Genomic DNA, 15,871 nt, shown 5'->3' with positions numbered 1-15,871 from the left:
CGAACAGGGGCATCTAGATATGTGTTATATTTTGAGGAAATGATCTGAAGGCAATATTATCTGACTTTTTTATCAAAAAGAAGAAAAATGCATCTTTGTAAATGTGGGTTGACTCTTTTTGAAACAGGGCACGGAACCCTTGTATTGCAGCCTTAAAGAATCGTGTGTTCACTGCAATATTTGTCATGTAAACTACAGCCGGGAGCCTAGCAGACCACGACTGAATGCTTTTGAAAAGTTGAAGATTACAAACATGAAATCACAATGAATATCCTCTAAAAGTAAGTTCAGAGCTTTCACATCTTAAAAAAGGGACAATGTGCGGTGCTTCACAAGGTCGTGTGTCTAATCAAAAGGAGAGGAGAATGAAAGTATTTACACAACCAGCGATCCCACAGACGGCGTCACCCTCTCACAGGCAGCCGATCGTATCCCGTGCTGCCTCTACCCAGCTGCACCAGATTGGATCCAGCCATCAGCACTCTCAGAGACTCCTTGAAAGCTTCTCATGGGTCTTTAAATTCACTGCAGGACAGCGGTCTTCAGGTAGAGTGTACTGATGACAGAGGACAGCGCCAGCACAAGGCTCCAGCAGGAGGAAAGGTCGCAGGAGCTCCCAGTGATGCCGTACTGGGCTGTGCTTGGAGCTGAAAAGAAACGGGGAAAGAAAGAGTTAGTTAAACGCAGTTCCCATCTCCTGGTATTCATGGCAATAACTAAAAGGTAGTGGATGTTGTGTGTGTGTGTGTGTGTGGGGGTGTTGGGGACAGAAAGGGTTAGGCTCACAGTGATTATTTGGATTAGCCTCTTGAGGTCCCCTTCCTCAAGGACAGAAGAGCAATAAAATAGTCTGCCTGGCAGAGCAGTGATGATGGAACACATCATACTGGTGTAAACCAGAGATGAAGCCCATTTAAGCAACATTATAACAATACCATACAACATGAGGCTTGCATATGCAAATTCTACTGATAGAAAAGGTGTCACAGGAAGTTGTCCGGGCAAGAGAGAGTTGCTTTAAAACAAATTTTATCAAAAGGGACTTGCTCTTTGCATAGTAACAGCATGAAGAAAGAGACTACAGGCAAAATGCTGAGGTCTCGTCATAGATCAGCCTTGTTGGGCCATGAAGTTCAAGGCCTGAAGGAGGTAGGATTGGAAATGCAGCTCCAGGCAGGTAACAGGGCCTGCAAAATCAAGAGCTCAGCACAACTGGATGTACACATTAGAAATGTGTAGGCTGCATGGGAAGCACAGCTTGACACCAAAGCCCAGAAAAGTCACTAGGCTTAGGGCATAGCTGCCAAGTAGATCTCTGCAGCTCTCAGGGAGGATGTTGCTGCGGGCTGTGTGGGTTGTGCGTTTTTTGAAACTGAGTGTCACAAGTGTTTGGACTGGCTCAGAACTAATTCTTGCTCATCACAATATAATGGCAAGGACGACACTCCTGATAGCTTGTTTCTAACTGCCTTCTGTTAAGGAAACCTGCATCTGAAGTCCTATGTTCTTTTGAAATTGAATCCTATAATAATAGGTCTACAACTCAAACCCAGGAGCAGTTTCCATGGCTCTGAGTTTCAATCACCAGCCGTACAGTTTGAGTGACGCCTTCATAAAAGGCGAGGGGTCACCGCGTAACAAGAACAACAGCTACTTTCTTACACTTCCAGGAAATCATGGTGGGTGGGGGGGACACTGGCGCCCACTGGGGGCGGGCAATGCCGTGAGTATTGGTTCTTGGAGACCCCAGTGTTGGAGCTGCAACTTTTTTAGTAGGCGAAAGAATGATGTAAAAGCAGGTACTGAGGTGAGCACATCCTAAGATACCTAACGGTAAAAATCAATGGAAACCCATGCCGCTTGATAAAGGCCTAGGAGAGAATCTAAAAACATTAGTATTTAACTATTTAATTGTTAACATCTGCTTTAGAATTGCTTTTTTTTTTCTTTATTAAGAATTCTGAGTACAATGAAACTGACAGTGAAGGGGTAGAAATGAGAAAAAGGGGTAGAAATAAGAAAACACAGGAGGTGGTTTTGTAAGCAAGAGAAGGGTTTGAAAGCCAATCACACAAACTAAAGGCAAATGACTTCGTTATCAATTTGAGGATCCACATAGATGTGAATGACCTTCGGAAGGTGATGGGAGATGCCATTCTGTAAATATGTTTCTCATACAGGTTAATGAATAAAGCACTGATGGCCAATAGGAAAGCAAGATAGGCGGGACTAGGAGACAAGGAGGAGAGAGGAAGGAGTAGGGAGGAGTCAGCATGGAGAGTCTGGAGAGAGCAGTGGCCAACAGAGTTATATCAAATACAGAGTCTCTGTGTGTTATCTGGGGCAGGCATGGCTGTGGGACCAGCGGCAAGGGAAAAATACTCGAACCAGGAGGGTCCATCTGTTATCTCACATACCGAAGCATTCTTGCCTAACGTTTGGCCAACGTTTCATATACAATACTCTATGGGCCGTCCTCATCCTTCGCTGAAAATATTTGTTTATATATTTATTTTTAGCATCACTCCCATTTTGTTTATGTTTCTGTTGCTCAAAACAAAATCTGGGCACATAACAGATGCCCAAGAAATGCTCAATTTGCTGTTTTAATGTATACTTCAGTCTTACAAAATTCACTCTCTTCCGAAGCAGCGAATATGCTTATGTCCTGGATCATAAATGGATGCACTTCCCTTCATTAATTTAGTAAGTTTCTTGTTGAACTAAGACCAAAGAAAATATTAAGCAACCAGAATATAATAGTAGAGTGATACAGACACAGCCCTGTGATTAGTTAATTCTGTGGACTCCTACATACATTCCTATTTAGGTATCTACTGTGACAGCATCTTCTCTCTTCCTAACATCCAATCTCTTATTCAGCTCACATCACCCTTTTTCTTAAACTTGACAACATATTGCCAATCATACATTTGAAATTACCTAGTTTATAATTAAACAACATACTTTTACACACCCTATATGGCACATAGCAAAGCATTTTTTTTAAACTTTACTTGTGGATGAAATCATAGCATGATTCTCTCTAGAATGAAACAGAGGCTGGCTGCCTCCTTATCCACAGAGTAACTGCAGCCAGAAAGGCAAAAATGGAGGGCAGTTACCTAAGGTGTCATTCCTAACTATCCACGCTGATGTCACCATTCAGACCTTAGACAAAATACAGACTTCTCCTCCCTCCCTCCTTCCCTCCTTCCCTCCTTCTCTCCCTCCCTCTCTCCCTCCCTCCCACTGCCTCTCCTCTCTCTCTCTCTCTCTCTCTCTCTCTCTCTCTCTCTCTCTCTCTCTCCTTACTCTGGCACTATTGAGGTGGCTCAGAGGGCAAAAGCAATTGCGGCCAGGGCTGATTACCCGAGGTCAGGTCAGTCTCTGGAGCTCTCATGGCAGAAGGATGGACAGACTCCTGTAAACTGTCTTCCGATCTCCATACTTGTTACATAGAACAGGAATGCACACTCACATTGATCACACATACACACCACACACACACACACACACACACACACACACACACGAAGGGGGGAAAATCCCTTACTGCCATTACTCCATGACTTTAAATGTCTGCATAGAACACAACCTAATTTAATTAGTAATGAGAGCAGAGGCAAACTGGACATTGTGGGGGACACTCGGGCTTTGTCTTATGCAGACCTGTGCAGGTTAGACTCTCCTCTTCTAGCAGATCAGCCAGTCAATCACACAGGAGGAAATCTGCACTTTGTAAGAGATATCAGTACAAAAGACTGAGTGGGTCCTCCAGGGCTGGCATTGACCTGGAGTCTGCTGGGTCACCCAGGGTGCCTCTGGGCTCCTGAATGAGGCTACAGATTACTAAGGAGAGAGGCCAAGTGATCAGAGGCTGATCTGGGCATTGAAAAGGGCTCTGATTTATGTGAGGGAGAAGATGTCTGTTAAAAATGATGATTTTACAGCGGAGGCTGGCAGGTTTACTGCAGGGTGCGTGAGCCCAAGGATGCTTCAACTTAACCCCTCCAGGATTCTCCTGCCTCCTGGGGGAAGCCGCAGATTTTCCCTCTTCCCCCACTTTTCCTTGCACCTCATCTTTCTTTTTCTTTTCTTTTGTCTTTTTCTTGATGGTAAGTGGACAGGCTCTTACTAGGTCTAGCCAGAGCTGTGGTCCAGGGTCAGGATGACAGGCCTCTGTTTTCCAGTTACAACTGGCTCAGAGTGGCTGTCACTCAGGCATCTCCCGCCTCTGTGAATTCGTGGGCTGTCTTGTCACCCTTTCCAAGTGTGCAGGTTGCAGCATTAAGCCTGCACTCTTATATCCTCCTCCACATTAAATACCAAGCACCACCTCCTGTCCCTGTCAGGCTTTCTGCTCCGCTCATACCCTTCCACAGAAGGAGTGCACTGCTCTCCATCGATAACCTGCGTGGGTTAAATCAGTGTTTAAACAAAAGTGTTCTCTGCTTTACGGTACAAACAAACAAACAAAAACCCCAAAGCCGGCAACCCTTTGAGTTTGTTTTGTTGGGTTCTTTGGATTTTATTTTAAATAGTGCTCATTTATCCTGGCAGGTGTGGCCCATACTGTTCTGGATTCCTTGTTTGCTATAGATTCCAGCCCATGTTGTTTTCAGGGAGCCTCCCAGGCTGGCCACTCTCTCAGACATGGAGGAGAGTGCCCAGCTTGTGTGGTGTGTGGACTGGCGGTCTCCTGTTGGTGTGAACAGAGGACAGGGCCTAAGTTCTAGCTTACCCCACGCTATGTATGATTTGAATGATCAAACCCAACCAATCACTTTCGCTGCTTTGTTTTATTTTAATCCTCAGTGGTTCCCTTGTGTTTCCCTAGTTTATGATTCCTGTGGTCACTTTAGGTGGGATTGCTTAAATTGCATAAATTCTGCTTCTGCAACTTACATATTCCTGAGGAAGCTACACCTTGATGGGAATTGAAGGGTTTATATCTAATCAGGTCTCATGCAGAGGGGAAAGGTGGATGGGTACCGGAAGTAGAGCACGCATTAGACACAGAAAATTATACCCCAACTGGGTGGGTCTTCCTGGCGGCATGACTCTGCCTCAGCATATACAGAGTGCAAAGAGTTTGCTTAAAAGACACTTTCCTCCTGTGTTAACCAGCACCCACACCTCATACCACAGGGTTATCCAGAGGCTTTGAATACAGCTGTACGCCACATGCCCCATTAAACGAGGCTCACCCTGCACTTTACAGCTGTGGCACAGAGACCTTTAGGGTGAACAATGTCCATCCTGAAGCTCTAGTGGCTGTGCGGTGGAGCTAAAGATGACTAAACTTCCAGGATGGTGTCATTCAACACGCCATCATTATACCACGTCCAGCTCTTGGGCATGCAGAGATTCACAAACCATGTACCACTTTGCAAACAACTCTTACTTGGCAGAGCATAGCCTAATTCACCATGGAGGGCTCCTCTGGCATCTAACAAGGTGATGAAAGAAAGAGATGCATGGTCACTGATTCCCAACAGTCTCCTCTGGTGTAGAAGGAAATAGGATGAAGAGTATGTTTGTTTTTCTTATATTATGGTCACAGAAGAAACTCCTGATGCTTTAGAGTTTTGTTTGCAAAGTGTGGAGGGGGAACCAGACTCATCTCATGGTCCGGGTCTGGGCTTAGCTCAGAAATGGGGAGCAATTCAGTTCATGGTGCAGGGCAGAGGTGTAATTTCAAAGGCCTCTAGCGACATATCTCTGAAAGTGACCAGCATAGCGTTGCACAGGGCCCCGAAGTCAAGGACCAATTGCTCAGAACAACAGTCTGTGGGAGATATTCAGTCTGTGTAGTGCAATGAAATAGTGGGGAAGAATCACCCCATTCTTCTCTATTCCTCTCTTCCCGAGTGCAGAATTGTCCCCCTAGCTTGCTCCTGGGAACGGCTACATTAATGTGCGTCAGACCACTGTCCTCGAATCTCATTCTGCCAAAGTTCCTGCTACATCATCCTGTCTCCTGAGCCTCAATTGCACCGCGGTTTTAAACACAAATCCATCTGCATTATTGCCTGAATTCAGAAATACATCCATTTGTAGATACTCTTACCTACTCAGAGCCACAGGAAACTCTCTTAGTCCATTATCTCTAATTTGGAATAAGGAGAATTTTAAAAAGCAATCAACCGAACATAGACAGGTTCTGCTTATCCGATTCAGTCTAGTCATGGGAATAAAAGTCTCAAGAGTTTGAATTTCTTCCACACATCCTCTATTTCAACTACAGTTTTTGTTTACTCCACCCCCCCACACCCCACCCCCACCACCACCCTGCAACCAGAAGTAATTTATGTGGACATGTGAGCTCTGGTGTGAAATATCCGCCAGTGTGGGCTGCTTTGCATAATCCTAAATGGCTCTGAAATTGGCATGGTCTGGTTATGCAGCCTTATGCATCTCAGATTGGCTTGAAAACATTTTTCTGACTGTGCTGTACATATTTTGCAGTGTGTATGTATGTGCCCCAGAAGCAGTGTTTATTGTGTGAAATGTACACATACAAAATCCACCCTGAATTTTCTTTTGCACTTCAGTAACATAGGCTTGAGTTTGAGCCTTTAAGTCATCATCTTGGTGAAAAACAAAAGCAAATGAAGGAGGACTTTACAGAGATAAAATTAGAAGCCCAGCTGCGTTCTTCAGGTCAACAATCATCCCGCCACCAAGCTATGTCTCCACTGCTTTCATGGGAAGAGTTGGTAGGAATTTCAAATTGGCAAAGAATATTTCCAATATAAGGGATTTTTAAAATTCTTTTGTTTTCTAAAAATTTATTTTTCATTTTACACACCAACCCCAGTTCTGCCTCCTTCCCCTTCTCCTGCCCCAATCCCCTTATTTCTATCCCCCCATCCTCTCTACAGAGAAGGCCTCCCTTGGGGAGTCAAAAAGTCTGTCATACATACCAAGTTGAGGCAGGACCAAGCTCCCCCCTCCCCCCAAGGGTGAGCAAGGTATCCCACTATAGAGAACGGGCTTCAAAAAGCCACTAGCTCAGGTCAACTGTCTCTGTGGATTCCCTTTCATGCTCTTGCAACACCTCCCCCCCCCCTTGTTCATGCGATCCCTCCGCTCTCTCTGCAACTGAATTCCAAGAGCTCGGCCCAGTGCTTGGCTATGGGTCTCTGCATCTGCTTCCATCAGTTACTGGATGTAGGTTTTATGATAACAATTAGAACAGTCACTAATCTGTTTAAGGGGGAAGGCCCATATTCAGACACCCTCTCCACTATTGCTAGGAATCTTAGCTGGGGTCATCCTTGTGGATTCTTGATAATTTCTCTAGTACCAGGTTTCTCCCTGATCCCAAAATGGCTCCTTCTATCAAGATATCTCTTTCATTGCTCTCCCCCTCCATCCCTCCCCTACCTGGGTTCTTCTTGATTCCTCATGTTCCCATCCCCCATCCCCTCTGTTGTACCCCCCTCCCAGTTTACCCAAGAGATATCCATTTTCCCTTCCTGGGCCCTCCATGTGTGTCCCTCTTAGGTTCTTTCTCGATACACTTACAGGTTTTTGGATGTGAATTTGTTTAGGTTATTCTATCTATAGTGTTTCTGAACATGGGATCATAATGATGCCATTGTCTTGTTTATAATATTATAATATTTTATTCTTAGTATCTCATGGTAGGACTCCCCAATCCAAACCACGTCCTGTTCTAAGATCAAGAACTTCATAAGGTTTAAATTTGATCGTATTTTCCTTTTTAAAATGTTCTTTTTTCCTTCTGTGTTACTTGTGGCTTTTCACAATCCACGCAGGGCAGTGTCAACTTGAGCTGTGGTTCTGACCTATTTAAATTGTTTCCTTCCCCATGCTCAAGATAGACTTTCAGGTTTTCCTCATGGTTCTGTAATAATTCCAGCATCTTTTGGTGTGTGGGGAATCTCCTCAAGCCGAATCCCGTCAGCCTGGTCCCGTCAGCCTCACTGCATTCTACAGGAAAGCCACACATGGAAAAACTCTGCATGGTGGTTACAGCCAGCTTATGTCTAGGCTGAGTTTCTGTATTTGTAACTAATACGCTTTTCCCATGCCACTGGCTAACATTGTTACAATGTTTCAGAAATCCCGGGAGTTCGTTCACCTGCTGCAATCTTTCAGCTAAATGGGCAAGGCTGGTGGGTGCTTAACTCTGTGGTTGTGCCACATGAAGGCAGGTGGACTATAAACACAGTATCTGTTGTAACTTCACATCCTCCCCAGTGCATGGTGTATCACATGTGGTCGGTGTAGAACAAATTAACTTTGTGTAACCCAATCAATTGAAATAAACAATTATTTGCTCCTTGACAACAGTCTCATTGGCTAACAATAATCTTCAGAGTTTTATCTCTCTTTTATGAGGTCTACATTAACAATGCCTTTAGTGGGCACATGCTCTCCATAATGAAGACAGAGTATTAAAACTTTAATTAAATCATATTTTTCTCTGTAGACTTTATCCCAAGAACACTGCGCACTGTTTTACACTGCATCTCTTTGGTTTCTGCTACCTCAGCAACATTAATTAATGAAAATTTTGTCTCTTGCCATATTTCTTAAATATTTAAAGGCACTCATGGTTCTTATATTTTTTATGATTTCAACCATAAAATGCCCCTCTCGCCAACCTTAGAATGCTGGTTCTTTAAAGCTGCTTCTGCCTACAGCATTGCCAATTGTAAAATGGAAAATAACAGCGATTAGGAAGGGAACTGGGCGACATAAACAAGAGTCACATCAGGCAAAGAAGGGTCAGAAGATGAAAAGAAGAGAAGGTTAAATTTGTTCGGGGCCTGCAGCACTGAGGGACTCACACTGTGTCTTCTAAGTGTGTCCGGTAACTTCTGCCAGGAAACAGAGCTTGTGTTCAGATCCTGGTTTCTTTGGGCGATGGTCAGGATTTAGTAAGGATAAGAGAAGGGCCTACCTTTGTAAGGTTCTGAACTGAGATGCCAGGACTCCAAGTTGTCTTTGTGGATATTGAAGTTTGGGGATTTACAATACTATCTAGAACACACATTTGGCTACACATCCTACATCGAGTCTTCCTAGCTCCCGTCTTAAGCTTTGTACCTATAATTCCTTTAGTCACAGACCATTAAGGAAATTCATGATCTTTTATAGGTTTGTCTCATTGAGAGATGACTCTACGTTAGGGGTTGTTCGATTGTCTTTCATCTAAATGTGTACATGTAAGCCTAAAATGTGGAAACTGGGCTTTTAGACTTATACCAGAAGATCTTCCTTCAAAATGGTTGCTTTTCATGAGTGTGATCATAGCATGCCTTCACTGGGCCCTTATTGGGTACCCACTGTGTCAGGCTCTGTCCCTGCTGTTGAATGTATAGACAGACCAGATAATTTCTTGGCTTTAAGGAACTTGAAATCACCAGAATAAAGCACTCTTCCTTAAAAGAAAAGGAGTTATTTACTCCTAACAACACATTATCAGTATTCTAGACTGGAGGCAAACCGTGAATCTATTCTTTGTCAAGTACAACTAAATCAGAAATCTAACAAAGGAAACACATTCTAGACTTATACCCTGTCAAAGCCACCATGAGTCCTGGAGTGGAAAGGCAATCATTGTCTGGACTTGAAGTTTAGTGTCCTTTCTGGTCTGTTCCATGTCCCATACTAACTTACTTATTATCTCATTGTAGGCTTTCACAACTCCCATTGTTTTTAAATATTAAAAGTTAGTAAATAAATCTTAAACTATCTCTAAATCTGATATGGTCAGAGTAATTTCTATTTTGTAAATTTCCACCAGATGCATCTTTGGGGATTTAAAAACTATAAATAAAATATAGAATGAGTTTGTTCTGCATATTTATATCTTCCTGCTGAGTTCAGCTCAGACCTTTTAGCATCTCAAACACGGGAAACCAGGAATAAGTCTTTCCTGGTCAGATAAAAGCAACAGAGGAGACTGTCATGAAGAATTTTCTTTGTGTCAGAGTGGGTGGGTGGGTGGGGGCCTTGACCATGATTCTCTGAAGCACAACCACACACCATCCCCAAAGTCAGAGTAGTGTGCTCATCCCATATAGAAGATACAGCTGTGTTTAATGCTCGTCGTTTTCAAGTGAAGGAGAAACTTTGTTTCATTATTCATGTCGGAGGTCTTGATGCGAGAAGCTGAAGAATGGGAAATGGATTAAGGGAATGGTATATTCTGGGGAGAGGAGCAAAGATGTGTCAGTCTGGTTTAATTGCCAGCCACCTCCAAGGAGTGTCTAAGAGTTCTCACACACTCTATTCCCCATAACTAAACTCATATTTAGAGGGGGTGTTTGCAATCATAACTGTTGAAAGGTGTTTCCAAAGTTTCCTGTGAGTTTATTTCCAAGATTTAAACAGAACCAAACATTTCAGTATATTCTCAGAAACAAGTTGTTATAAAAAGTTCAGATTACATCTTTGTATTTGAGTTAACTCCATTAAATCATGAAATTAGATTTTTTCCTCCCTTCGCCAGGAAGGGAAAAAATGGTAAATGCTAGTGTGTCTTTGCTTTAACCCCACCCCCATCAAACATCACAGATGTGAGAAGGACACATCCCCACCCCACCGCAGACACAGGATATAAGAATGCAAGACACCCTAGAAATTTCTTAACAATCGTCTTGAAATGTCCTTCCATATTAAGCTATTTGTTGTCTATTTAAATCAGTCTTTGGATACTCTCATATAAACAGGGTGACTCTCTTGTAATGTTTAAGCCCATGGGACCTATCTGCTTACAAAGAAACAGTGTTTCTCTATCCACAGTATAAACTAAGAACGGAGTATCACCAATAAGGGAAATGGAACATTTTATCAAGTAATGCTCCTGCTTATACAGAGCAACAATTAAAAGAAAAAATAATTTACCTGAACACTGAAAACAAATCCCAGTTCCCCCCTTCTCTTTGACACAGTTGGCTATACTGTGTGTAATGTGTAAAAAAAAAAAAAAAAAACGGCACCGTTGCCAGTTGCTTCCGAACTGGCCTGTCTGTGCATCTGTGTATAGCCCCATTCAGATTGGTGTGGTTCAGAGTGATCAATGACAAGCACAGACTGACGAGTTCAGCGTCCCTCAACCGGTCATTAAGATATTTGTCAGTATTTTTCTTGTGCAGCGATTCCCTTTTTCACTTTCTTCCTTTCTCTTTATCTTTTCTTCCTCTCTCTCTCTCTCTCTCTCTCTCTCTCCTTCCTTTTTTCTTTCCTTCCTTCTTCTTTTTGGTTTGGTTTTCATGCTCTAGAAACAGGGTGAAATCTTACTGCTAAAATGCTAAGGAAGGGCTCTAATGTCAAGTGTGAAGTCCATCAATCAGGACCAAGCAAATCACAGTTGAGTCTTGGCACAGCAGCTGAGGGCTCACCCGGGACAGGCCTTGAGTCACTGTCGCCCAGCCTGATGGAAGTCAGTATGACAGTCCCTGGGGGCTTTTGCTGCATGTGAGATTGTGCTGAAAAGAAAAGGGCGTGCGTGGAAAGTTTGGACTTGGGAAGTTGGGAGACAGGAGGCCCACGGTTGAAAGTGTTATCTGTAACAAACACACTCATTTTGTATCCCAGTAATTACCACTTTTCATGCTGGGCATTCCCTCGCTCCTACCAGGTCCTGGGTAGATTACCAAACTGTATGAGCCTACTCAGTGTAATAACCTAGAAAGTCCTTAAGAAAAGAAAAACACCCACTCTATTGAATTGTACATGGATGAACATTAATTAAAGGTTTAGATGGGAAATTCTGACCATAATATAAAACCTGTTTTTATATCTTCATATCTGAATCCTGAAAATAAAAATAGATTTCAGCAATTCTAAAGCAGCAAGGGTGAGCAGGATCCCACAGAGAGGAGCAGCCAGGCCTGCAGAACAAACTTTGAGCTGGTTGAGCACATGATTACATGTGCTGGTGTAGAGGGCCTGGGTGTGATGTGAACTGGATGTGATGGCTGTTCTGGGGTAGAAGAGGAAATGTCTGAAACTCAAGGCCATCTTCAGCTTCGTAACAAGTCCCAGGTCAGCCTGGGCCATGTGAGACCCCCATTGCCAAATGGCTCTGAGCAGCCCTTGGCTCCCAGAAGGGAGTTTTGCAGACTGCCAATTCTGAGCAATTCTTCCCACACCAGGAGGCCTTAATACCTAAGAGAGTATGGCTAATGTTTTTAGGGCTTAAATAATGCTCCATAGTCAGGGCTGTGTTTAGATAACGTCCTGTAATTCCAGGCTGAACCTGTCACTCATGCTTCCTACAAACATTACCCCACCCATAAAGTGACGACCAAGAAGGTGTCTATCAGAGACTCAGATCAAGGCTGATGCTCTGCCGAAAGGAAATAATCACCAGCCACTTACAAACCAAGCTTACTCTGGTCCCTCACTGTATCCTGGAAGACTGAATGTCTCCGTATACACACAGACTTTGCACAGAATTTAGGGGGGAATATTGGCTCGAACCTCTTGTACCCACACATTCCTGCTCCACGTAATAAACCTACATCTGAATTCCGAGTGGTGAGGAAATAATTAATCCTGGTCAGGACACAGTTGTGTTTGCTTTCCCAACTCTTTTTTTGGTCAAATAGCAAATACAGATGATACAAAAAGTAAGGCACTGTGGTAAATTTGTGCAAACAAAATTTAGAAAGGGTGACAGAAAAAATTAGTCAAGCGTAGTGTTCACAATACATAAGGCAAAAAAAAAAAAAAAATCAGGACGGAAACCAAACATTTCCCAGAGGCTCATGACTGAACAAAAAGAGTCCTGTGGGCTATCGGGAACATCACTCCCTCCCCATTTCACCAGTGATCACAAGCCTATAGCTAAAAGATGCTCAGCTTGGAGCGCTTATCATTTACAGCAACAGCACCAGTATACAGTGTGAAAGAGAGAAGAAATCCCTCAGCTCACTCCATCTACCAAGGTTGCTATCTGATCACTTCTACTAGGGGGAAAAGGGCACACACACACACACACACACACACACACACACACACACACACACACACCTGAAAGACCCATTCTTCCTGCAAAACATCAGGTCATCTGGGTACTTAGATCATGTCTCCATTTCGTTGGCTCTTTGCCACTATCTGGCACAAATAGAACAGGCATGGAATGAAGGAAATAAAGTTTGGATCCCGATGTTCCTGCCATGTAGGGTAAACCTCATAGAGAGAAGTATGGAATCATCCCAAATCATTTATGTAGAGGAAAATGTGGCCTTCTCTGGAATAGTTGCTTTAGATTTTAACAGTGCTTTCTAAGACACCATGACAAATAGGCTCATGGTTTGTTTTGAGAAGTTAAATTAGAAGACAATGCAGTTCTCTGTAGGTGGCATTTCATCTCATCACAATAGTCTTCTCAAATGTAAAAGATACTCTCCATAGGATAGTAAGAGTTCTGTAAGCAAGCAGAAGATTACGCAAATCTGATTTTCTTCATGTGTGCTTGCTATCTCTTTAATCTTAGTAAATCAGATCCAGGTTTGTAAACACAACAGCACCCGGATGCAAGATGCATTTGCTTTGCAAACACTCAGAATGAAAACAGATATTTCGTGAGGTATAATTGAAAAATTCCTATCAGTTTTCAAAAGCTAACAAACCAACGATTAAAAAAACAAAACAAAACAAAACAAAACAAAACTAAAATACAACATCACCTCTTAACTTATCATAGGCTTAATTGCCTCTCGTAATGGCGTGTGACAATGGAATCCCAGTAAACAGCACCTACTTTGAAAACCATGATCAAAGAAACACCAGGCAGGATCTGCACTCAACTTCTCCCCAGCTCTTGCACCCACTGGCGCATACTTAACTGGGGTTTGCTGTTCTAGTTTATCTGAAATGTCAGCCCTGCCTGGGCAGAGGCACAAGTGTAGAATCAGGTGTACATCCCTGCCAGAGTGGAGGTGACCAATGGACAGATGGGAAACCAGAGACACTGCTCCATTGTTGACCACAGAGCAGAAGGGACTGTCCTCCGGCTCCTTTGGCTCTGGAGGAGAAGTGCTTATCTTAATTCATCCAGTGTAATGCTATCTTAGGCCTGAACTAACATATTCTAATTGATTTTGAAATTTGTATTTCATCGTTTGTGGTCTTCTAGCACTAAACGCTTACCATATATTTATAGAATGACAGAGATAGTTTTATTCTCTCTTTTTCCCTATGAAGTACTAATCAAGTACATTAATCAAGTAGTTTAAACTATACTGAGATTGGTAGCTTTGTTTTAGTTAATATGCAGTGCTTCTTGTACCTGTGACTACTGGGATAAGAAAGCAGATGTTGTAATTCCTGGTATTACCAAGGTGGAAGACGTTCTTATTCAGTAAACTCGGGAAGCAGTACATGTACATCTGGTTCTATTTTAAGGAATTGTGCCAACTATAAAATGACGCTGTGACATTATAACCTGAACACTCTGGAATTTAAGATAACAGACAGATAATGGCATGCACAGAACAGGTAAAGGCAGAATACTGAGCTTGGTATGGGGCGAACTACAAGAGATAGCAGCCTGTGGACAGCAGGGCAGAGCAATGAGAGGCCATTCCCATTGATGATGGGCACATCTGTACATGGGACACAGAAAGACCAACGGCACACACTCCCACATCTGTACACATGCATAACACATATACATATACACCCACACACGCACTCAAACGCATGCACACCAACTCTTCAGGTACAGACAGGGGACACAGGATAGAGACTGGGACTCACAGCTTTGGCTCAGGGCAAGAGGGATCTAGATAGTCTCAGAATATGAGTCAGAGGACACGGCTCTACAGAACATGGCAAGAGCCCCACTGCAGAAGGGAGGGTGGGAAGGCCTACTCTGGCGCACAGTCTTGTGTCAAGGGGCTTGGAAGCTGAGGGCCAAGTCTGTTCTGTGGGCTTAAGGTTTCTCACTGGATCCCAGCATGTGTTAAGTCCCATGTAAAAAGTATGTGTTCTCTGCTAATTTTCATGCCAGGGTTTCACAAAACAAACAAAGGAAACAAAAACAAAGCTCACTTTCATTTGCATGTAACATTTCCCCTGTGTCAGGTCAGTAGGATTAAACTCTAATAAGCCTGGGTATTAGGTATAATGTTAACACACATTCACTGAAGAGAAGATGTAGGGAGTTGGGTGATTGGCCGGAGGCTGCTGGCATTAAGAACAGATCAAGCAGGCAGCTGGTCTTGCAGAAACTATGTACTCAAATACTAGTCTAAGAATCCTGCATAAATACATGCATTTACTCCCCGAAATCCCATGTATAGACAGGGAAAATTGAGACATTGGGAGTCTTAGATTTAATCCATCCATCGTGGCTTTTAACACTCTTACTATTATGGCCTTTAGAGAAAAAGAAGAAAATTTAAAAACCTTAAAAAGATGTGGGCGTCTGCTTCTGTTTCTACTAGCTACTAGATGGAATCCAGATGCAGAGAGGGTGGACAAGACCAGGCTGCAGAAACACATAGAGACAGCTGAACTGAACAAGGAGGAGCTAATGGGCCCCCCAGACTGAGAGCTGGGAAACCAGCACTGGACTGACTCAGACCCACTGAACATTGGCCTCAGTTAGAACACATGAGGAGTCTAAGGGACCTCTGACTGTGGAACCAGGATGTATCCCTGGTGCACGAAAGGACTTTGGGAGCACATTCCCCATGGAAGGATACTCCCTTAGCCTAGAGGCAGGAGGGAGGGAGGGCCTAGGCTCTACTCCAAATGACTTGACAGATTTAGATGAGTCCTCCTGGAAGGCATCACCCTACATATGGATTGGGGAGGGATTGGATGGGAGGGTGGTTGGGGAGGATTGGAGGGTGAAAGGGACGGAGAGGGAACT

General features: G+C 43.4%; 1 protein-coding gene across 1 annotated transcript in view; it reads right to left on the bottom strand.

Moving 5' to 3' along the window:
* Window positions 1-509: 509 nt before the first annotated feature.
* The window catches only part of Negr1 (neuronal growth regulator 1), a 685,246-nt gene continuing 669,884 nt past the window's right edge, over window positions 510-15,871 (bottom strand). Inside the window, exon 7 of the mRNA XM_051195692.1 lies at window positions 510-647. Coding sequence (XP_051051649.1) covers window positions 523-647 — 125 coding nt within the window. The 3' untranslated portion in view covers window positions 510-522. The remainder of the gene's footprint in view (window positions 648-15,871) is intronic.

This window comes from Phodopus roborovskii, unplaced genomic scaffold (assembly GCF_943737965.1).
Source record: "Phodopus roborovskii unplaced genomic scaffold, PHOROB, whole genome shotgun sequence".
NCBI classification, from domain to species: domain Eukaryota; kingdom Metazoa; phylum Chordata; class Mammalia; order Rodentia; family Cricetidae; genus Phodopus; species Phodopus roborovskii.
This window is presented reverse-complemented; position numbering and strand designations above follow the sequence as displayed.